At 51.1% G+C, this 24,582-nt stretch overlaps 1 protein-coding gene across 1 annotated transcript; it reads left to right on the top strand.

Moving 5' to 3' along the window:
- The first annotated feature begins 1,834 nt into the window (after positions 1-1,834).
- Positions 1,835-4,319, top strand: LOC145715046 (testis-specific Y-encoded protein 1-like). The gene is made up of 5 exons (XM_081794628.1): positions 1,835-2,272; positions 3,493-3,570; positions 3,727-3,838; positions 3,977-4,122; positions 4,228-4,319. The coding sequence occupies exons 1-5, from the start codon at positions 1,835-1,837 to the stop codon at positions 4,297-4,299; spliced, it is 846 nt and encodes a 281-aa protein (XP_081650754.1). The 3' UTR covers positions 4,300-4,319.
- The last annotated feature ends 20,263 nt before the right edge of the window (positions 4,320-24,582 follow it).

Raw genomic sequence — 24,582 nt, 5'->3', positions numbered from 1 at the left:
CTTTTGTGCTGAGGGCTGACCACTGTACAGCATTCGTCTCTGTGCAAATTGCACAGGTGAATTTCACCAGGTGAAAGTGCACACTGCAGTTGCCCTGTCTTCAGAGTCAGCCCACCTGTCTCCGCCTCGGCTGCCCCTGCTCTCCTTCCTCCTACCCTCTCCTTACCTCCCCCTCCCTTGTCTTCTTCCTGTCCCTCCCTCCCACTTTCCTTCCAGCTCTCTTTGTCTTCGTCTCCCTCCTCTCCATCACTAATGCCTCCCCCTGTCTCCGCCTGTCTTCCTTGTAATAGGTGACCCTCTGTCTCTTCTTGTCTTGCTCCTCCTCCCTGTCTCTCCCGCCAATCTCCCCGGACTCTCCCTCTCCAGGCCGGTCTTCCCCTCCACTCGTCCTTCCTTCATCTGCTCTGCTAGCACGTGTCTCTCTCTCTCCCTCTATAGCTCTGTCTCTCTGTGTGTCTCTTTTTCGCTGTCTCTCTCAGTGGACCTTCTGTGTCTGGGTGCATGCTTCTTCAGAATTCTTGTTGGTGCCTGGGAAATGGGAAGGGAACTCGTCTGCTTTCGCCTGTACTAGTGAAAGCAGGCACAGGGCTTTCTCAGAGACAGACACAGACAAGTCTGCAATTCTCGGTGAAGGGCCCCTACGTGCCCTGCGTGGTTGGAGTCGTCCTCCTTTTAGTGGAAGGTTAGATTTCAGGACCGGAGCAAGCTGCTAAATCCTACTACCCCATCTCCCTGGCGCTCTGTACGGAGATCAGTAGGGCACCAGTGGCAGATGGTGCTCTGGGGGTTGTTCTTTGCTCTGAATTGCAGTGCAGTGAGGTCTACTGAGCTGTTTTCTTGCAAGGACATGGCGGTGGGGTGGGTCTAGGGTGGGTGTCACTGGTTCTGGGTGGGCACCCATCTTACCGCCGCCCTCAGCCTGACGGCCAAGGAGGAGATACCGTGCGGACGGCCATGTGGCCCCGGTAGGCGTGACACTAAGGACTTCTCCAGGCTTTGCCCCAGCTTCATGAAGAAGGGGCAAGGGACGGAGCAGGGAGTGGCTCACGGCGTGGACGATCCTGTGCTGAATGCTCTGGTGCCCGTAGTGAGGCCTCTGGGGAAAGGGTGTACAAGCGACCACAGACTGCGCGATACCGGGGACCTCGCAAGTGAAGCCTGGAAGGTGACAGCGCTGAAGAGGACATGCGGCAAACGGGGGCCACGCTGGCACCTTGGCACTCGCTCCAGAGCCTGGACCGGCCATTGGCGCGCGCTTGCTGGCGGCCAGCACCCTGTCTTGCTGTCTTGCAACTGATTGCTCCCCGAACCTGGCCAGCTGGCCTGACCTGCCCTGGAACCACTTCGCCCCCAGGCCGCATGCGCACACTCTTCACTGCCTCTGTCTCGGCCCCTCCTCCACAGCAGCCACAGCCAATGCGGAGTCCTCAAATCCCAGAGCCTGTGCGCCTGCGCTCAACTTTGGCGGGCTGCGGCGGGAGGCTTCAGGGAGCTCATGGTCTTGCGGCCAAGGCTCCCCCCACCTGCTGCCGTTTCCTGTCCTTGTCCTGAGGCTGCCCTAGCTACACTGGGGCCGGGGCCGAGCGTCATGGCCAGCGTGTCGCGGTCCGGACAAAGCGGAGATTCCCGCCGACCCTGGGCCCTGATCGTCCCGGATGCGAAAGGTGGAGAGTCCCGGCCCCGCGGGAATGCAGGGGCGCTGGAGGGCGTGGGCTGGCCGCAGTCCCCAGGTTCAGGGGCGGCAAGCGCCCATCCTGTGCAGGAAACCCAGGCCGGGTGTGAGATACAGGTGGCAAGCCCAGCGGAGGAATTGGTGCTGATATTGGATGACGGAATGGTGGCGGCTGAGGTGGTGATCGGGGAGGAGGAAGAGGACGGTGAGGCGACCAAGGATGAGGTGGCTGGAGAGGAGAATTCTGAGGAAGCCAAGCCAGAAGCAGAGGACATGCACGAGGAGGAGGAGGTGGAAGTTGAGAGACAGCAGCAGGAGGAGTTTCAGGAGCAAGAGGAGAAGCGCGAGGCAGATGCAGAGGCGGAGGAGGGGCCCCAGCTCTCCCAGCCGCTGCAGCAGCAAGAGCCAGCGCTGCGTCCTGCCTCAGCCCAGGACCCGCTGGCAGCACTGGAGCGTCTTCAGCTGGAGATCAGCGCTGGGAATGCCCAGGATTCCAGGGCCTTATGGCGGCTGAAGCGCAGGATTCTTCGGAGGCAGATTTCTTACCTGGATCACAGAAGGGCCATCATCAAGCACATCCCTGGCTTCTGGGCCCAGGCGGTATCCTTCCTTGTGCTGGTGGGTGATGGCGGGGGCTGTTGTGCAGGAGGGCTGGGCACTGAGAGCAGGGTGCCTCAGGGCGATGGCCCCCAGAGAGGAGAGCTGGGGAATGGTCCCTGGCCCTGGGTTGGTGTGGTCTGGGATCCAGTGTAAGGCCTTGGACAGGGGCGGTTGTTGGGGATGGGGGGACTTGGTGACTGGGTCTGTTTCCTCTAGGTCTCCGCCAACGTTGGCCTGCAGGCTGGTCTCAAATATTACTTGCAGACACGAGCCATGTGTCCCCATGCTACCAGAGCTAGGGTAGCACAAAGCAGCCTTCACTCAGAGCAGATAAGGCAAGGAAATATTTCGCTGCAAAATGGGAGAGTTACGCAGGCCGCACACCCACCTTCACATTCACAGGCTGTGCACGTTTCCTAGCAGTTCCTTCAAAAGAGAGCATTTCAGACACACACTCGTGACCTTTAGTGGAACCACGCCACGCCCCTTTGCCAGACAGTAGGACGACTGAGACCCACTCCGAATGGGGTACAAGCTGCCTCCTCAGACCCTGACACACACACACACACACACACACACACACACACACACACACACAGAGAGGATTCTCTCCTGGTATCTCCACCCCTGCTTCCCTCTCTGTCCTCAGGCTCCGGCTCGGTCCCACCCATGTCTTTCTCTCCGGACTGGCTGTGTCACTGTGTCTAATCCTTTTCCCTCCTCGGCCCTCCTCGTCCGTGCTTCTCGATCTCTTTCTCCCTCCCACACCCTCTGCTTGCAGCGTAAGTGTGCAGTCGGGTTCCTGTAAGCCATGTTATTCCATCTGGACTCAGGAGGCTGGTGACAACATAGGTCTTCACGGGAATATGCCAAGAAACCCAGCCGTGAGGAGGGGTCAGAGCACATGCCGACATCACAAGCTATGATGGGCTGCTGGCAGCCCACACAGGTCAGATATAGGAAGGAACTGTGAGGCGTGCAGGCAGTGGAGTCTCTCCCTGCTGTGTGCAGACAGCGTGGGAGGTACAGGAAGCCAACGGACTGCCCAGTGTCGATGGGGTCTGATGCATCTGCAGAGGCTGAGGAGTGTGGGGACTAGTGTTTCCTGGTCTTTCTGCACATGCCGTGATCTAGTCCCTTGCTCTTAGCCTGGGAGGGTTGGAGGGGGGCTGTGTCTGTTTCCACAGCATCTGAAGGCACAGCTCCTTGACACAGCACAGATTCTGAATCACCCCCAGTTGTCGGCCATGATCGGTGCCCAGGACAAAGACGTGCTCAGCTACGTGGTCGACTTGGAGGTGAGACCGGGGAGGCTGTGGCTGGGGGCCGTCCCGTCGGGGGTGGGATTTGGGCAGGAGAGGGTGAGGCAAAGGTGCTCACCCTCACAGCCAGGCAAGTAGCTCAGGACCCCGAGGGAGGACACTTGCCCCCTCCTGTCCCATTGCTCACGGCAGGTGGAAGAAGTGGGCCATCCCAAGTACCGCTGCAGAGTGATGTTTTTCTTTGGGGCCAACCCGTACTTCCGGAACCCAGTGATCATTAAGGAGTATCAGCTGAGCTTTGCTGGTAGGGTGTGGGTCCCATGATGGTGCGGGGCAGGGGGATGAGGAGCATGAATCAGGGGCAGGAGGGAGGGGGAGGGGGAGGGGCAGGTGGGTGCGGAGGAGGCCATCAGCTTGCTCCTCAAATCCTCTCTTCCTGCAGGCTACAGGACATCGCGTTCCACTCCAGTCCAGTGGTTCTGGGATTATGAACGTGGAGCTCCCAGTCACAGGCATGACCCCACCAGCCTTAACTTGTTCAACTGGCTGTGTGAGCACAGCTGCCCAGGGGCGAACAGGATTGCCGAGGTGGGGCCCCTGAGGCCTTCGTCAGCAGTGGGGATGTGGGTGGCCCCCGGCCAGAGAGGAGAGTGGGCTATGCCCACTGTGGCGCCGGCCTGTGTCCTCTTCCAGATCATCATCGAGGACCTGTGGCCCAATCCCCTGCAGTACTACCTGAGGGAGGAAGGGACCAGAAGACAGTGATCTGACGTGCTCACGTGTCGGTGAGAACCCCAGTATGCGGTGTGTTGACCTGCGTGTTGTATGGGCAAGGGAACGTGGGCCACGCATTGGCTTGCAAATGGAAGGTCCGCCGACACAGGGACACAGGTAGCATGGGGAGAGGGTGGGAGGATGACAGGGGACCTGCAGAGACTCAGCTGCAAACACACAGAGGGTCGAAGCCTGCAACCCAAATGCAGTTGTGCTGTGGGCTGGGGCTTTGGAGAGCAACTCGGGAGGAGCAGTGCTTCACCACAATGCTCCCCGTGGATGTCCGCCCTGTCCCGGGCTTCCCCCTGCTCCTTCAGTCTGGATTTGCCTGCCAGTCTTTGGGTCAGGAGCTGCCGTGTCCCCAGGCGCCACTGTGGTGAGAATCTCTCACTTCCTTCCATGTGCCCCACCACGCCATGTCCTCCCGCAACCCGACAGCCATTCTTAGAACTGGTCCAAGGCCATTGGGGGCTGGAAATGAATCCCTGGGTGAGAAAGCAAGGGGGATCGCAAAAGGGAGAGGCACAAGAGTGACACCATCTGGGATGTATTTGCAAATATCCCGTATCATTCTTGGTGTCTGGTGCGTGGGGGTGCGTGTGTGTGCGTGTACGCAAATGTGTCTGTGTGTGCCCACATGCGTCAGGGGCTCTGCATCTTTGTGGGCGTGAATGGTGCAGAGCTTCTATCTTTGCCCATGCAGAAACAATGGAGGACGCCACCAGTGCTGGAAGAGATGGGTGGATGAGTCTCCTGTCTTCTACGTGCCCCGGAGAGAATTGAGGAAGAGATAACGTGTGGCAGCCTTGAAGAGTTTCCACGATGTTTATGTTGACACATACAGGAAGCTAAAAACCCTTCTGTTTTTGGTGTGTGTGTGTGTGTGTGTGTGTGTGTATGTGTTTGTGTGTGTTTATGGGGGACGCAAGGAGGCTCGACGAGAACGGGACCTGAGTGTGACTGTCCTAGCCGCTGCCCGGGTGATTCTGTGTGTGCAGGAGAGGTGCAGTACTGGCGTGGGGCCGGTGTTGCCATGTGCACAGAGGCCTGCCTTCTTGGGCAGGAAGAGCCTGGAAGGAGGAGGAGGAAGAGACAGACCTGTTATTTGGAGATTTATTGTATAGGCCAGAGCCGAAAGGCAGGGAAGGGGATTGCACAGTGGGACCAAATTGGTCCATTGGGTCCTGGTACAGTGTGGCCAGGACTCGGGGGGTTTCAGCCAGGACCCTTGATCCCAGAGGGGTGCTGTGTCCTTGGTGAGATAGAATCCAGTCAGCAAAGCCTCCATTCAGGATCAGAGCGAAGACCACATGTCCCCGGACAACTCAGGAGCAGGCAGGCTTCTCATAGTCGATGCCAGTATACCTTGCTGCTGCCTCCCACACCCGGGGCTCCTTTGACCCCGAGCCCTGTCCTCAGACAGTGGCTCAGGATGGGAGATGTGTGAGGGGGAGGGGCAGGTGTGGGTTGTGGGCAGCAGCGAGGCTTATGAGTGGGAATTCATGGAGAGAGTACGCACGAGGGCAGAGATCCAGCGTGAGTTCGTGCGAGTGTGTGTGGGCGTCTGTGGCAAACTGGGCCTGAGATCCGTGGTGGTGCCGGCAGTGTGAGCGTGCATATGTTTGTGCGATTGCGTAGCGGTGTGTCTCTGTCTGTGCAGGAGTGGGTGGTTAGGCCACTGGAGAGACAAGGAGAGACACAGCGGTCTGTGTGAATGAGGTGCTTATGTGGGACGGTCAGGTGCCAGAATACAAGAGTGCAGTCCCTTCCCTCCTGAGTCCTGATGGTAATCGCTGGGATGGGTGCAATCGTTGCTGTGCCAGGGGGCTCAAGTCAGGATGCAAAAGGGAGATTGGTGCAAGGTCAAGAGGGGGGCCGAGGGGAGGAAAGCCTGTGTCCAGTGGCCAGTGGACCACTTGTGAGTAAGTGTGCTTGTGTGTGTGTTAGTGTGTGTCTATGTGGGAGTGAGTGTGTGTGTGTGTGTGTGTGTGTGTGTGTGTGTGTTGAGTGGCTCTGGTGGGCCGACAGTAGCAAATACGTAGGGGCTACATGGTGTGCCCAGGCTTTGTGCACAGGGTAGCTAGGGAACCCAACCTGTCAGGCTACGTGGTGTGCAGAGGGCGTAGGTCTTTCCCTGGAGGGAGCCGTCTAGCAAAAATCTCTGCTCTTGGCAGACGAGCCATGTTTTGTCACCAGTCAGCTCTTCCTTGGGGCTCTCCTCTCTGCTTCCTGTGCACCAGGCCCAGGGAAAGGGAGGAGCTGGGACCCTAGACCTCAGGTGACTTGAGTCCCCCAGGGGTGCCATAGCAGGGTGGTGTGCGTGATTCATGTGTGGACGGGCAGGTGAGCAGCCTACCAGCTGCTCTCTGAGGGGACAGTTCCTTGCCAGCAACACCTCTCCCCGCAGCACAAGATCACCACTGTCGCTGCAGTTGGGCTGGGGACATGTCAAGGTGTGTCCCAGAACTGTGTTCCCCTTGCATGTAAGTGGTGCCAGAATGCGCCTCTCAGTCCCTGTGCGGGTGACCCTGATTAGCCTCAGGCTTTGTCGACTCCTGGCCTCATGTAAATGGGGAACTGGGTTCCTTTCTCAGTATCTCAGCGGTTGCATGTCGACAGAGGATGCTGTGGACATTGTGGTCAGGATTCTGACCGGGCTCCCCCCGCCCTGCCCCAAACCACAGTGGGCAGCACATGGCCCACTGTGTGTGCGCTTTGGGGAGTCTAAAGCCGTACAGCCCCTCCAGTATTCTTCTCAGGTGGTGGAGGGTCAAAGGGGCCTAGGGAGGAACACTGGTCCCAGTCTGCTGCCGGCTGTGCCCACAGGTGTGTGTGCCGAGCTCCTTGACGCTGAAGCTGCAAGGCTTCCGCACCGCCCCCAAAGCCCCATCCCTAGAATTTGCCTGTGGGCCAGATGGAAGTGAAGTCCCAGTGACCCTGCGGGATCGCAGCGGGTGGTCTCGTCTGTGCCTGGCCACCCACCTACCTGCCTTCCCCGCAGCCCGTTGCCCCCATACAGGGCTTTCGGTAAACACGCGGCCACTGTCCAGCATGAGAGGAAAGGCTTGACGGTGTCGCAGTACCGCTGGTCATGTGTTGGCTGCTGCCAGCTGACAGCATGGAGACCCCATGGCCCAGTGGAGGATGTCCGACCTGTCCTACAAGGAACTGGGGACGACTGTACGGATGCATCAGGTCCCATGCAGTAACCTAGGCCTGACCTTATCCGCCTAGGGGGTGATCGAAGAGCCTTGGGGTCCCAGGCCTGGCATATGTGTCGGTGAGCTTCCTCCTGGATGGCGCTGCCGACACAAGGCTGGCTGGTCAGGGGTCGCGTGTGAGGCCCGTTGGGTCCCGGCCTCTAGGTCCGATACTGCTGTAGGTGTTGTTGAAAAGACAGAGCACGATATGACCATCCCTTGGGTGTCGCTGCACCGGGGATCCCGTCGCTGCTCCCAGGGTCCCACTACCGAGTCTCCCCGGGAGGCCTGGGAGGTTGCCAGGCTCCTTTTGCAGGGACACAAAGGCTTGTGAGAGCCCATCCGCAGGGTCCGGTGCTCATTGCGGATGACTTGGGGGCAGTGCGAGATCTATTGCTCCCGTCCTTAGAGGAGATTGTGGTAGTCTTAAGGGACAAAGATGTGCCTGGAGAATAGAAGGATGTCCAGAGGAAGCATTGGAGGAGGAAGAGGACGAGGAGGAGTAGGAGGATGAGGAGGAGTTGGAGGAAGAGGATTGGGAGGAGTTAGAGCTGGAAGAGAAGGGTGAATGATTGGGTGCAGGAGAGGGAACAAGTGGAGGAGGAGGATGTCCAGGATGAGGAGGAGCACGAGCCAAAGGAGCAGGAGCAGCTGGGGGAGGATGTTGAGGAGGACGAGAGCAGAGGGAAGAGGGTGGGGAGAAAAGATAGAGCCAGGGTTCCAGAGCATGAGTAGAAGTGTAGGAGCAGAAGGAGGAAGAGCCCGAGGAGGAAGAGGTGGAGGGAGAGGAGGAGCAGGAGGAGTTGGAGGAAGAGGATTGGGTGGGGTTAGAAGAAGAGGAGGAGGAGAAGGAGCAGTGAATGACTGGGTGCAGGAGAAGGACAAATGGAAGAGGATGATGTCCAGCACCAGGAAGAGGAGGATTACGGGCCAGAGGAGCAGGAGCAGCTGGAGGACGGAGTCGACTAGGACGAGAGCAGAGGGAAGAAGAGGTGAAAGGTCAGAGGTAGGGCAGGAAGGGCGGTAGCAGGAGAGGACCTGGAGAAGGAGGAAGAGTCCTAGGAGGAAGAGTTGGAGGAGGAGGAAGAGGTGAAGGACGAGGAGGATCAGATGGAGGAAGAGGACTGGGAGGAGTTACAGGAGGAGGAAGACGAGTGAATGATCGGGTGCAGGCGAGGGAAGAAGTGGAGGAGGAGGAAGTCCAGGACGAGCAAGAGGAGGAGCACGAGTCGAAGAGCAGTAGTAGCTGGGGAGGAAATTGAGGAGGACGTGAGCAGAGGGAAGAAGAGGAGGAGGAGGAAAGGTAGAGCCAGGGCTGGAAGAGCAGTAGCTGCAGAGGGGGAGCAGAAGGATGAAGAGGCCCGAGGCTAAGACTTCCAATACTGTGTTGAATAACAGTGGAGGCGGTGGACATTCCTGTCTCGTTCGTGACTTGAGCTGAGAGCTTTTGCTCCTTGAGATGATATTCACGTTGGGTCGTTCATACATGGCTTTATGATCTCGATGTGTGCTCCTTCTATCCCTACTTTCTTGAGGGGTTTTACCAGGAAAGGATGCTGTATTTTGTCCATCACTCTGTCTGCATCGATTGAGAGGATCCTGTGGTTCTCGTCCTTTCTTTTATTGATGTGAGGAATCCCGTTAATTGTTTTGCAGATGTTGAACCAGCCCTGCGTCCCAGGTACAAATCCCACTGGGTCGTGGTGAATAACATTTTCATGTATTGTTGGATCCGAGTGTCTAATATCTTGTTGAGGAGTTTTGCATCCATGTGATCCATGTGCATCAGGGAAATTGGCCTATAGTTCTCCTTTTCAGTGGGGTCTCTTTCCGGTTTTGGAATCAAGGTAACGCTGGCTTCATAGAAAGAGCTTGGAAGTTTTCCTTCCATTTCTATTGTGAGAACAGCTTCAAGAGAATAAGTGTTAACTCTTCCTTAAATGTTTGCTGGCACTCCCCTGGAAAGCCATCTGGCCCTGCAGTCTTCTTCCTTCGGCAGGTTTTGGATTACTAATTTGATTTCTTTACTGGTGATGGGTCTGTTCAAATTTTCCTTTTCTTCCTCTTTCAGCTTTGGTAGTGTATATATTTCTAGGAATTTGTCCATTTCTTCCAGATTGCCCATTGTATTGGCAAATAATTGCTCCTAATATTCTCTTCTTATTGTTTGCCTTTCTGCTGTGTTGGTTGTGATGTCTCCTCTTTCATTCTTGCGTTTCTTTATTTGGGCCCTTTCCTTTTTCTTTTTCATCAAACTGATGACTGGCTTATCAATTTTGTTAATTCCTTCAAAGAAGCAGCTTCTGGGCTCATTGATCTGTTCTCCTATTTTGGTTTGTTTCTTTGTTTGTTTGTTTGTTTGAGGTTGTTTTTGTTTTTGTTTTGTTTGGTTTTTGGTTTCAATAGCATTAATTTCCGTTAATCATTGTTATTTTCTGTCTCCTGAATGTTTTGGGTTTCGTATGGTGTTCTTTTTACAGCCTCTTAAGGCGTAAGGTGAGGTTGTGTCTCTGAGATCTTTCTTTCTTCTTTAGGAAGACCTGACTTGCTAGATAGGTCCTCTTATAACCGACCCTGGTGCGTCCCAGAGGTTTTGGGTTGTGGTGTTATCACTGACTTCCATATACATTTTCATTGACTTCCGTATACTTTTTATATTCTCTTTCAACCCTTGCTTAGCCCATTCAATCTTTAGTAGGATGTTCTTCAGTCTCCCAGTATTTGTTACCTTTCCAAATTGTTTCTTGTAGTTGATTTCGAGTCTCTTAGTGTTGTGGTCTGAAAATATGCACGGTGTGACCTCGATCTCTTTGAACTTCCTTAGGGATGACTGTTTTCCCCAGCATATGATCTATAGAGGAGAATATTCCATGAGCACCGGAGAAGAATGTATATTCTGCTGCTTTATTATGAAATGTTCTGAACATATCTGTGAAGCCCATCTTGTCCAGTGTGTCATTCAAAGCCCCCGTTTGCTTGTTGATTTTTCGTTTACATGATCTGTCTATTGCAGTGAGTGAGTGCATAGAAGTCTCCTCCTATGATGGCATTACTAAGAATGAGGTTCCTTATGTTTGCGTTTAATTGGTTTGTATATTTGGTTGCTCTCAAATACGCCACATAAATGTATCCATTTGCTAGGTCTTCTTGGTGGATAGACCCCTGAATTATGACATCATGCCCTTGTGTATCACTTGACACAGTCTTAAATTAAAGTCTAGATTGTCTGATAGAAGTATGGCTACTTTGGCTTTGTTTTGTTGACGGGTAGCATGACAGATGATTCTCCATCCCCTTCTTTTCACTCTGAAGTTGTTTTCACATCTAAAGTGGGTCTCTGGTAAACAGCATATCGATGGAACTTGTTTTCTCATCCATTCTGTTCCCCTATGTTTTTTGATTGGAGCATTCAGTCCACTGACGTTTAAAGTAGTACTGAAAGACACGATTTTATGGCCATTATCTTGTTTGAAGAGTTGGAGGAAAACATATCTATATATCTTTATATCTATATCTACGTCTCCATCTCCATCTGTATGTGTATGTGTATGTGTATGTATATGTATATGTATATGTATATGTATATGTATATGTATATGTATATGTATATGTATTGTATTAACTGTATCTATATATCTATATCTATATCGATATGTATATGTCTATATACATCTATATATATAATTCTATATCTATTTGTATATATAAATATAATTATAAAGATAGATAGATAGATAGATAGATAGATAGATAGATATCAATTTCCCTCTGAGTGTCCCCCCTTAAAATTGCGTGCAGGTGTGATTTAGCGGTCACAAACTCCTTTAAATTTTGTGTATCTGGGAACCTTTTTCCTCTGTTTCTATTTTGAATGACAGCCTTGCTGGATAAAGAATTCTTCACTGTGGATGTTTCTAATTCAGCACTTTGAACGTATCCTACCACTCCTTTCAGGCCTGCCAAGTTTCTCTGGATAGGTCTGCTGCAAACCTGATCTGTCTTCTCTTGTAGTTTAGGGACTTGTTTCCCTTGCTGCCTTCATGATTCTCTTTGCCTGAGTACTTTGTGAGTTTGAATATGATATGCCTTGCTGAGGGTCAGTTTTTGTTGAATCTGATGGGGTCCTCGGTGCTTCCCGGATTTTGATGGTGTGTCTTTCCCCAGGTTAGCAAAATTTCCCACTATGATTTGCTCACATAACCTTTCTACCCCTTTTTCTCTCTCTTCCTCTTCGGGACCCCCATGATTCTGATGTTGTTTTTCGTTCTGCATGAGTCACTGATTTCTCCAATTCTTCAATCGTGCTCTTTTCCTTAATCTCCCTCGATTTTGCTGCTTCCATAGTCTCCATAAGTTGGTCCTCTGAATCGCTGATTCTCTGTTCTGTCTCATCCATCCTTGACACCGCTGCATCCATCCGTCATTGCAGCTCAGTTATATCATTTTTAATTTCATTCTGGCCAGTTTTTACTGCATTTTGTCTCTGCACAAAGGGACTCTAATCTACATTGGACTGCAGCTAGTATTCTCATAATCGTGCTTCTAAATGCTGCTTCAGACATCTTGCTTGTGTCTGTGTTGGTTGAATCCCTGGCTCTCGTTTCTTCAGGCTCTTTCTTTCTGGGTGAATTCCTTCCCTTTGTCATTTTGAATGGAGAAAAGGAACTCATGAGGTAGAAAATTCAATGAAATATTCAAATTATAAAATGTTAAAAGTAAAAACTTAAAAACACACATGTGAATAATGGAATGAATGATGCTAGATTCTAGGCATGTTTCACGTGGGTGTTGAAAGTGGTTTTGACACAGGAGAGAAAAAAACGTGGGAGTGGAGAAAAATTTAGAAAATACTAATAAAAAATATTAAAAAGGGAAATGTTGTGAGAATTTGAAAAATCAATACACTGAAGTAGACTAAAAGGAGAAGATGGGAGTAAAATAGAATCTGTGAATATAGACACAAAAGGAAAGAATAATGTAGAAGAGTATTAAAGAAAGTTAGTAAAATTTCCACCTGCCCAGTCTCCTTCGCCTCTCCGCGCACAAAAGCACCTCCCTTCCCATGCCTCCTCGCTCTCCAAGTTCACTTCTGCATGCCACGTACCTGCTGAATTCGGTGGTTCAGGATATGCAGATTGCTGTGCTAATCCTCCAGTCAGTTTCCTGGGTGGGTAGGATGGTTTAGTGTTGGTCTGGCTGTATCTCATGCACGCGAGACACTTAAGAAGCTTCCATGCTGTCTGCCATCCGGGCTCCTCCCCAAAGAGGTGAGATCTGTAGCACCAGTTCTCCGATATGAGACATCCCACAGGAAAGTTGCGGTCGGTGACAAAGCGGAAAAGGGCATGTACCAAACAGGGAGGTCACCCTGGAGGGGGAGGCAGAGAACCTGCTCCAGACCTGGGAGGGGAGGCAGGGGCTCAAATGCTGGAGCCACGCCCACTGCCCTCCAGCTGATTGTTCCTGAACAGCAGCCAACTGTCTGGGTCTGGCCTGGAGCGCCTTCACCCCAAGGACCCATGGTCAAAAAGTTCACTGCCTCTGCCTCTGCCTCTCCCCCACCTCCCCCGCAGCCACAGCCACAGCCACAGCCACAGCCACTTCAGTGTCCGAAGGGCCACGGGGCCGTGGGCGTGCTTCCCAAATGCTGGTGGGCTCCAGAAGGAGGCGGCAGGCATTTAAAAACCTTGGGCCTTGACACTCCACCTGCTGGGCCTAGTCTGGAGCCTCATGCCTCAAGTTCCCACTCCTTCTGCTCTATGGCCCTAGCCTGAGGATGGGCTAGGGCCCCAAAGCAAGGGAGTCCTGTTCCGGAAAACGCTGAGATTCCTGACAATACCGGGCCTCCATTCTGCTGGAAGAGGGCGTTCGAGAGTCCAGGAATCGTGGCAACACCCCTGTCTCAGTCCCAGACAATTTCACTCATTCATACGCACTCACACGCACACGCACGGGCACGGGCACACACACACACTCCCCCTCTGTGGCTGTCTCTAGTGGTGACTTACTCTCCTTCTTCGGCCTCCTTCCATGTCCCTCTGGCCTCTGTCTGTCTCTGAGTCCCTGTGATCATTTTCTTGAGGGAACGCTTCCTCCCTCCCGCACCTCCATCTCTCTTTCTCTGTCTCTGTGCTGTCCTTGCACAGTATCAGTGCATCTGGGTTTCCGTGAGCTGTGCGTGTCCATAGGGACGTAGTAGGCTGCTGATGGCACAGGGCTGCAGGGGAACACACAAAGGAACGCACAAGTACCAGGGGTCAGAGCACATCCAGACCTCCTAAGCCGTGACTGCCTCCAGGCAGCCCACACAAGCTGGGTATACATGTGAACTGAGAAAGGTCAGTCCCTTGGCCCTTGCCCTGTAGGTTGCAGCCAGCTGGGAGGTACTGAAACCCAAGGGACTGCCCAGTGTTGAGAGGGTCTGAAGAAAGGGCAGGAGCCGAGGAGGCAGGGAACCTAGTCGTAGCTGGTGTTTCTCCACATGCCATGTTCTGGTGCCATTGGTACTGGAAGGTTGGTATCAGTTGTGGCTCTCTTTCCTTGGCATCTCAATGCAAGCTTCCGTGACCCAATGGAGGTCCTGAATCTGCAACTAGTTTTCAGCCAGGTTGGGCCCCAGGACACATGCACGTGCTGTGTGAGGGGGGAAAGCAAGTGTGAGTCGTGAGGAGGAGCTAGCCTCGTGAGTGGGATGTGGCAGAGGGCATGAGTGAGTGCACAGGTCCACTAGAGTGTGTCTGTGAATGTATTGTGGCTGGCGCCTGTGAGTACTTTTGCCTGAGACCTAGCGTTTGTGCTGGCAGCGTGCACGTGTCTGTGTCCACGTGCCGCGTGGCCGTGCATCTTTGTGCCCGAGTGAGTGTGTGTAGGCCGTTGGCAAGCGAAGGAAAGAGACTGGGGGCTTTCCTGACTTGGTGAGTAAGGGGGGGCTCCAGTGCCAAAGTGCAGCGAGTGCAATCCCTTCGCGCCTGGGATCGACACGGAGCTAGCTGATCACCTTTCATGACAGGAGGAAAGCCCGGACTTTGCCTGGGTCCGCTCGTCCTGTGTTGCCTTGGCCAGGGGCAAGTTGGGGTTGGGCCACCCATGGCGCAGTGGAGGAGGACCAAAGTTCCCTGCAAGGAAGTGGGCGTTAGTGGAGGGAGGCAGCAGAGAGCATGAGTAAGTCTGGCCCTGCTCCTGGAGCGGCCTAGGAGATCATCGCAAGGCCTTGTGGTCCCAGCCAGCGTATGTGTCTCGGTGAACATCCTCCTGGATGACCCTGCAGAGACAGGCCTGGCTGGTCTAGAGTCCCTTGCGAAGTTGGGGCCCGGCCCCTGGACCCCAATACCGTGGTAGGTGTTGTTCAAACTGAAAGGCATTGCCTGCTTGTCCCAGACAGTCCCTGCACCTGGGACCCAGATTTGTTCCCACGTTCCTGCCACGGGGTCTCCCGGCGATGCGTGGGAGTTTGACAGGCCCCATTTCTCTGGAGGGAGTGAGTTGCATAGGGCAGGTGCACCAGGGTCTGGGCCTGCTTTCCTGTCTTGCCCACCCGCTACGTCCTCTGCTGAGGGCAGCTTGAGGGCTCACCACTGGACCTGTTCCTCTCCCTTTCTGGGTAAGAGTTTGCCTCTCTGTCGGTCACACTGGCCACCCCCTCTCAGCCCCCTACCACCTGTTCAGCCTCCCCCCCATCCACCTGCGTTTCTATGCATTGCTGTCACCTGAAGCGGTGGTGTGCTGCCTCATATATCACAGCCACCCTGGAGCATTTCTGTACCCCGTTCGTATCCTGACATAGCCCAGCGAGTCTGGAGGAACCTCTTCTGTGTCACGGAAGCAACATGTTGGCCAGAGGGCCCGGCACACGAATTTGGAAATCCTAGAATCCCCCGCCTGCCTGGCAGCCTCCTGGTCCCATAAAGAGGTAGGGGAACACTGCATTCCACCAAAGGGAAAAGGCAATGCATGAGTGTGGTGCCTGGCCAGGCAATGCATCTCGAGCCTCCAATCCTGCAGTGGCTCTGTGTGGTGTGTGTGTGTGTAGCTTATGCTGTCTGACATAGACCGGCAGGGAGTCCACATCACCACTGCCCTGACAGGGAGGGAGACCACATCATCGCCCTCACTGCACACCGTCTGCAGCTTATTGCTTTCCCAAAGTGGTCATGTGGCTTCATGTAGACCCTGGGGCGTGTCCCTCACTTGGGTCCCAACACTGCATCCCCCAACCCCCCGGTACCTCTCGGAGACCCTTGAAATCATGCTGCCTGTGGCACAGGGGGACAGTGTTTTGAGCCAGCGCCCACGCTCATGGCAGCCTGCCGCCTAAGTGAGTGGTAAAGGAAATGGGACCAGGATGAACAGACATACGGCCAACGAAGGCCTGGGGAGGGTCCCTGTGAGAAGATGGCCAAGCATTGTGGGAGGAAGGGGACCGCTGTCTGTGGGACAGACACAAGCTCCAGGAATCCCAGGGCCCACGGTCACGGGTCTTTCCTGTGCACTGCCACACACGGGAGCAATGGGCAGCCCATCATGAGAGGGGGGGTGTGTGCTTGCCAGTGTGTCACTTTCCAGGCAACGGGGACAAACGGCAAGAGCAGCGCGCATGATACGCAGCCTCCCCTAGTGTGGCGTCCTCTCCACGTCACACACCTCTGGTCACCGACCTTCCCTAGCCGGTGCACTGCTAGACTGCTGTCATGACATACATGTCTTCTGGGAGCAAGGATGGACGTAGAGAGTATGCAAAGGAGGCTGAGCAGATGGAAAACCGGGGTGCACAGACAGCAGGCGCACAGCTGACATGCGTCTCCCGGACAGCCAAGGTGATCCGCTGAGTGGAGTTGTCGGACTAGGGGCACAATGAACAAAGGTGGCGGTGTAAATGGGCAAAGCGGGGAGGTCCCCCTTTACCCGTGTGTGTAGATAGCCGCGTGCCCAGCGCAGCGTGGAATGCAAAGGTAGCTTTCGCATGGCCAGAAGCCAAACAGGGCACCCAGAGCGCACAGAGGGCCGGCTGCAAGCCCCCCGGAGGAGTTGCACTGCACGGGGCCCAGAGCCTTCCTGCCTATGCAACAGACGCGCCCCAGTTTCCGGGTGGCCTAGGGGCGGGACCGCCGAAGCCACGCACGCCACCGTCCCTATGATTGGTCCTGAAGGCAGTGAAGCGGCCTGGGCGTGGCTTGGAGCTCCCTCAGCCTCAAAGCCGCAGGCGCACACCTCTCACCACAAAGGCCTCCGAGGCAGCATCGGCACAGCGATAGCCACCGCCGAGGCATCCTGGGTACAGCACCATGCGCATGCGCATGCGCATGCGCCCCCTCGACCTTTGGGCTCTGGGAGGAAGGGGGAGCGAGTTGCCAGCCATTGCCCTCAGGGCGCCACTCACTGGGTCTGGGGAGGGGGGCCGTGCTTTCACCTCCCGCTTCGTCGTCGGTAGGAGCCACAGTTGGTGTCTCGGGCCGGGGCCGCATGTTGCGCGACTCGTGTTTCCGAAACACTGGGGATGCCCGGAGGCCCCATGCCGCCTTCGACCGGGAACGGGGCGGTCGAGAGACGAGGGCCCGTGGGGACACTGGGTCTCCGGCAGGGCCGGAGGTGCCGCAGGCCGAAGGCTTGCAGGCCACAAGCGAACAGCCTGTGCAGGAAGGCCAGGCCCGACCCGAGAGGCAGGTGGGCGGCCCCAGCGAGATATCGGTGCCGCTGGTGCATGACATAGTGGCGGTGGAGGCGCTGTGGGGCCTGGCGGAGGAGGAGGTTGAGGTGGCGGCCGCGGAAGAGGACGCGCCTGGGGAAGAGGGGCATGAGCAGAGGAAGAAGGGGGAGGAGGACGAGGAGCAGGAGCCGGGGAAGGAGAAGGTCCAAGTTCACGAGGAGGAGGACCTGAAGGGCGAGGGGGAGCAGCAGGACCAGAAGAGCAGAAGGAGGAGGAGGAGGAGGAGGAAGAGGGGGAGAGGCAGCAGGAGTAAAAGATTAGAAGGAGGAGGAGCAGCAGAAGCCCAAGCAGAAGGAGGAAGAGCGGAAGGAGGAGGAGTTGGCGGAAATGAAAGGGGAGGAGCAGGAGCAGCAGGGTATACAAGCGGGCGCGGCGGCGGCCACGGCGCCGGCCGCGGCGGTGGCGGTGGAGGCATTGGCGGCGGCAGTGGCAGGGGAAGGGGACCAGGAGGAGGAGCAGGAGGAGGAAGGGAAGGCGTGCGAGCCATTAAAGGGAGAGCAGAATTGCAAACCGAGGAGGTAGAGGAGCAGGAGAAGGAAGCGCTGGAGGAGCAGCAGCAGGGCGAGGAGGAGGTGGAGGGCAAGGAGGACAAGGAGGAGCGGGAGGAGGAGGAACAGAAGCCGAGTGAGCAGGAAGGCCGATGGGTGGAAGAAGCCCAGGAGCTGCAGGTGAAGCAGGATAAGAAGGAGCAGGTAGAGTCAGGCCTCCGTCCTTGCCCTTCCCCACTGGAGGCTCTGGAGGCTCTGGAGGCCCTTCAGATAGAGCTAGAGCCGGTGAATAAACAAGCCAGCCAGGAGCACGCTCGACTCAAACTCAGGATGTGGCAGAGGCGGCAGCGACATCTGCAGCAGAGAGGTGCCCTTATCCAGGGCATCCGTGGTTTCTGGGCCAAGGCTGTATCCTTCCTGCTGCTGGTGGAGGGTCCAGAGGGGGCTGGGCTTGCGCAAGAGGAAGGAAAGGGAGGTGACATTTAGAGGAACCCAGGACAGGGACTGGAGCTAAGCCACGCTCCAGTGGCCGGGAACGTGCAAACGTGATCCCATCCGGTGGTCCTGGCTCTGCAATGAGACTATCTCAAGAGCTAAATGAAGACATGGAATGGGTGGTCGATTCTCTGGTAACCTTAGAAAACCAAATAAACTCTCTGGTGGCAGTAACCCCCCAAAATAGACAAGCTCCCGACCTCCTCACTTCAGAAAATGGAGGGACTTGCATCTTTTCGGGGGAGGAATGTTGCTATTTTTTAAACCAGTCAGAAATACTTACAACTAAGATTAAGGAACTAAAAAAATGATAATAATAATGATAATGATAATAATAATAATAATAATAATTATTATTATTATTATTATTATTCAACTTTGACAACAGTAAAGTACCAATCAACGGAACAAATGAGATCTCACGGATTGGGATCCTGGCTTCCTGCCCTGTCAGAGCCCCCCCTTCTCCCCAATTTTACTTGTATCCATTGTGCCCTGTATACTGAATACCATGGTACATTTTATTGAAAACACTGTTGCTCGCCAAACTACTGCAGGCATCTTAGCCTTCTGAGGGTACCAACCTAAAAAACTGAAAGGTGATACCTACTAAAAAGGTGTTTTAAAAGGCATAAAATGGGATAATGTTGGCGAAGTGAATAAAATACTGCACCAAAGATGGCCGGTGGGACTAAAACAACTCTGGTCTCTATCTTAGAGACCCCTCCTCCTGGTTCTTCTTCCTTTGTTTTCTGTGTGCAGGAAAACCCCCACAGATATGGCAGCTGATGATTGTAAATTTCCTGCTCCACTTGCATTCAGCGCTCAGAAGTTTGGAGAAACAGGGTCCTCTGAGCCCGCCGTTCCACCAAGATCTGCAACCCAAAGAAGATCTCCGAGTGCCGCTTGGTTTTTCTGCCAGCGTTCCAGCCTGGTTTTGTAACATTATAAACACAGAAGTGACCAAGACAGACCAAGTCCCTTCTTATACAGTATAAGGAGGCAGAGCACCATTAACTGGTAAACAAGTAATTAACAAGTGTACAAGGGTAATGGGGTGCTGGGACTCAACCAGCTCCAAGTTGTCTAAAGGAAACATATGCTATATCACCCATCTCATATATGGATCATAGTTCTAAGTGTTGTGATGTTTATAATTGATACACGTGATAACTGCCAGGGTATTTCCCCTTTTCCCAAGTTACATTTTTTTTTGAAGAACTTATGTGAGTTAATGAGAGATACTGGGGATTCCGAGAATCAGTAGATGCTGGTGGACCAGGTTTGAAATAGCAGCCCCAGAGGTCAAAAGTCACAATATCTAATCATGTTTTTTTTTTTAACAACTTCATTAATGTTTAACTGATATACACAAACTGTACATATTTAAAGTACGTAACTGGTGGAGCACCTGGGTGGCTCACTCACTTGAGCATCAGACTCTTGATTTTGGCTCAGGTCATGATCCCAGGTTCGATCAAGCCCTTAATTGGGCTCCATGCTAAGCATGGAGTCTGCTTAAGATTCTCTCTTTCTCCCTTGCCTCTCTCCCCCAGTTATGAATGCTTCAGCTCTCTCTCTGAAAAAAAAAACCCTATGGGGCGCCTGGGTGGCTTAGTCGATTAAGCGTCCGACTTCGGCTCAGGTCATGATCTCACGGTCCGTGGGTTCGAGCCCCGCGTCGGGCTCTGTGCTGACAGCTCAGAGCCTGGAGCCTGTTTCAGATTCTGTGTCTCCCTCTCTCTCTGCTCCTCACCTGTCCATGCTCTGTCTCTCTGTCTCAAAAATAAATAAACGTTAAAAAAATTTTTTTAAAGCCCTAATAAATAAATTACTTAATTAATAATTAATAATTAATACTAATAAATACAATTACATAATTTGGTAAATTTTGTTTACATATACACCAATGTATACATAACAACAAGGAAAAGAATATGTCTGTCCCCACTAAAAATGTCCTTGTATCCTTTAGATATCCCTCCGTCCCCCACGTCTTCCCGATTCCCATTCCTAGGCAATCTCTGGTCTGTTTTCTGTCCCTACATATTATCTTACATTTTCTAGAATAGTATACAAATAAAATTATATAAGACATACTCCTTATTTTTTAGGGGTGGGGAGTTGACTTCTTTCACGTGATATTTTGAATATTGTCCATAGTGTTGTGTGTTCCAATAGTCTGTTACTACTTGTTTATCCGTCCACATTTCAGTGGACATTTGTATTATTTCCACATTTGGCGTATTTATTTCTTTTTATTAGAGAGAGAGGGGGGAGAAGGAGAGGGGAGGGTGGAAGGAGAGGTAGGGGAGAGATAGGGAAAGGGAGATGGAGAGGGAGAGGGAGAGGGGGAGGGAGAGAGAAAGAGAAAGAGCAGAGGGAAAGAGAAAAAGAATCTTAAGCAGCCTCCATGCTTAGTCTGGAGCTCAATGTGAGTCTCAATAACACGACCCTGGGATGATGACCCAAGCAGAAATCAAGAAATCAAGAAATCTACCAACTGAAGCACCAGCTGCTCCTTAGCCTATTAAAAACAAAGCTTCTATAAACATTCATTTTTTTTTCTTTTCTTTTCTCTCTCTCTCTTGTTTTGTTTTGTTTTGTTTTGTTTTGTTTTGTTTTGTTTTGCTTTGTTTTGTTTTGTATGATCATAAACTTTATTCCCTCTAGGGAAAATATTTGAGAGTAGACTTGGCTGAATCATAGAATAGGTTGCATGTTCAGCTTTTTAGGATACTGTCAAACTGTTTGCCAGGGTAGTTTTATCACTTTTACATTCTCATCAGCAGTATGTGAGAATTCCAGTTCTTTCATATCCTAGCTAACACTTCGGAGCCCTGTCTTTTGATTTTAGACATCTCGTAGGTATGAAGTAGTAGTTGATCCCATTGTATCTCATTTATCTCATTGTAGTTTATATTTGCATTTCCCCTCATGATGCTCAACACATTTTCATGTGTGTATCTGCTGTACATATGTCTTTTTTGGTAATGTGTCTTTTCAAATCTTTTGCCTTTTTTTGGATTATTTCGCTTCAGAATATTGAATCTTGAGGATTGCCCATATGTTCTAGATGTAAGTCCCATTTCACATAGGTGATTTGTAAATATATTCTCCCAGCCTCAATCTTCTATTTCAAACTCTTTGTTCTTTGAAAAGCAAAAGTTTTAGTTTGATAAAATCCAAACAATCATATTTTTTTCTTGTAATGAATCATATTGTTGGTGGTGTAGCTAAGAAATGTTTGCCTAATCCAAGATCATAATGGTCTCCTACTTTAGGTACTTTAAAAAAGTTATCGTACTGTATTCTAGATTGCTTTGGTTCTGATGAGAAATCTTTTCCTCCCTTTCTCTGGATTAAAGCAATTTGATTGTGGGGTGCCTTGGTGTAGTTTTCCTCCTATTTCCTGTCCTTGAGGTTCATTGAATTTATTGGAACTATATATTTTTAGTTTGCATCAACCTTAACAACTATAAATTCAAATTAGTTTCATTATTTACTGAAATTAGTTTTCTTGTCTGTGTTCCTTGGAGATACAATTACATGTATATTGGATGATTTGCAGTCACATTTTCTCCGTGTGTTTCATTTCAAATGATTTCCATTGCTATGTCTTTAGGTTCATCAAACTTTTTTTTTCCCGCACTGTCTATATGCCTTTAATTCCATTCAGTAATCATAGACCAGATTTCTTATTTTAGTCATTGATTTTGTCATGAGAAGTTTGGTTTAGGTCTTCCATATTGCTTGCATGTCTCTAACATGCTCATTCTGCCCTATAATTTCTTGGATATACTGATAATAGTTATAATAACTATTTGAATGTTCTTATGTATAAATTATATCATTTGTGTAATTTCTGGGTCAGTGTCAGTTGAGTTCCCCTTCCTTACGTGTCTTAGTTTCCTGCTTCTTTGCATGCCTGATAATTTTTTATGGGTTGCCAAACATGGTCAGTTTTAGCCTGTCAGAGGCTGGATACTTCTAGATTCCTAAAAATATTCTTGGTTTTTGTTTTGGGACATAGTTTAGTTACTTACAAATAGCTTGATCCTTTCAGGTCTTTCTTTAAATATACTTTGGGCAAGGCACAGGCAGCACTTAGTTTAGGGATAATTTTGTCCAGTACTGACACAAAAATCAAGTATTTTCCAAATGGCATGTAAATTGTGAGGTCTTCCACACTGGCTGTCAGGCAATATTCCTGACCCTGTATGGCAGTGGGTATTGTTCCTTCCCCTGGTCTCAGTTTCCTCATACACAAGAGTTTATCCATATTCAGTTGAATACTCAAGGCAGGAAATCTGTTAATCTCTGGAGTTCTCTCTGTGAACAACTTTCTCTTCTTTGGTACTCTGCTCTGTGAAATATAGCAGTCTTCCTGAATCAGTGACTAACCCCTCTACAATTCAGGGAAACTGTTGGGCTATGCCAGTTTCCTCCTCTCTAAACCACAGACTCAAATTCCCGCCTAGTCAATAAGCTAGGGCACTATAGGAACCATTTCATTTATCTCCCAATATCAGGGATCACTGCCCTTCACTACCTGATGTCTGATGTTTTGAGAACAGCTTCTTATATATTTTGTCTACGCTTTTAGCTGCTTCCATAAGGAGTATAAATCTAGTTTTTGTTATTACATTTGGCTGGAAGTAGAAGTGGTAAAACCAATTTACATTTTAGTATTGAGTCTTACTTCTCTGGCTTTGTTCTTTTATCTTTTTATTCTTCTTTGATGATAGACTTAATGTGGATATATGGAGAATGGCCATTGCTAGACATAGGGAGAAACTAGGGACGAGCTGGCAGATTGGAAGTATAGTTAAAAAAGAAAAAAAAGGAAAGAGTGAGAATATGCAGTCAATTTTTGAAGAAAGGAATTGATGGCGATTGTCAAAGCCATGTGAAATCCCAGCTTCCACTTTAACACCCATAATATGAGAATTCAAAGTAATGTCTTCAACTTGGAAACCTTAATCTGCCAGTGAGCTTTACTAATTTCTACTGGTCTTCATAACTCCGTAACAAAGGCCGAGGTTTGGAATTTCTCACCTTTGTTTCTCAGAGAGAAAACACACCAAAGTCACCCAGAAAGCAGTGCTTGGGTGAAAACTAGACGTCTTAAATGATTTTTTTTTTACTGCTTTGCTCAAATGATTCTTTAGCAGTGTTCGCCTTGGAAGAGAACAAACTGTGGCACAGAAGAAAACACACTGGACATGGAGTAGGAGTCTAGGGTTGTTGTCTAACACAGTCATAAACAAGTTATGGGGAAGGCACTTGATTTTCCTAGGTCTTAATTTCCTCACCTGGAAAATGGAATAAGGACTCCCATATGAAGGGCCATTGTGAGATTAAATGAGATGATGCATGTGCCAGTTTTACAGAGCCTAACACTTAATATTACATGCAAGCGTCTGTGTATTATTTCTTCTAGAGGGAGGGATTTGCATTTCTTTCAGTGGAAGGAAAGAGATGAATATACAACTGGACTATCAAATAAGGGTGGATAGAGGAATGGCTTACTGGTGTACCTCCTTGTACTCATTCAGCCATCCTGTCCCTGGGCTCCCTCCAAATTAAAGAATCAGTGTCAGAAGACCTGAGATCCACCCGTAGGTATCTGACCCCACACAGAATATTAGCCTGTCTTAGCTGTTCAAATGAGGATAATGATGGCTATCATCGGTGGAGCACTTGTTCGGTGTTGTCAGGTGTTGGATTAAGCACCTTGCCAATACTGTCATTTAAACTTTTTGACGCTTTGTTATTATTTCCATTTTATAAATTAGGCAGCTGACTTTCAGATATGTTAAGTAATTGGTCCAAGATAACACAAACACAAGTGGTGTGGCTGGGATGGGCACCAGCTCTGCTCCTATGCCAACATGCATGCTCTCACCCATGTTACACTGCCTTCCCATTAGCATGTTAAGGGTTTGGAAAGCTGAGGGCCAACCCTGATAAAGTACCATGGAGTATGTTGGTGCCCTAGCTAAGATCTTTTTCCCTTACCTGACCGGAAACATTTTCATATTAACTGAAACACCAGTCCCTGCACAAGACAACTTTCCTCAAATTTCTCTTAACGCTATACACTGGTCAGAATATAAAAAGCAACGACTTCAGAACTTGAAAGTTAGCAATAGGAGGTGAATGAGGGAAGGGAAGCAAAACGAGAATGACCCTGTGATGGTTATTATTACGTGTCTACTTGAGTTGACCATGGGGTGCCCCAGACTAAACATTTTTTCTCGGGATATTTGTAGAGTGTTTCTGGGTGAGATTAGCGTTTGATTTGGTGGAGTCAGTAAAGCCGACTATCGTCGCCAGTGAGTGTGGGCAGCATTCAATGTCCTGAGGTCCTGAAGAGAACACAGGG

Source organism: Panthera onca, chromosome Y (genome assembly GCF_046562875.1).
Source record: "Panthera onca isolate mPanOnc1 chromosome Y, mPanOnc1 haplotype 2, whole genome shotgun sequence".
Lineage (NCBI taxonomy): Eukaryota > Metazoa > Chordata > Mammalia > Carnivora > Felidae > Panthera > Panthera onca.
Note: the sequence above shows the minus strand (reverse complement) of the source record. Positions and strands in the feature narration are given on the sequence as shown.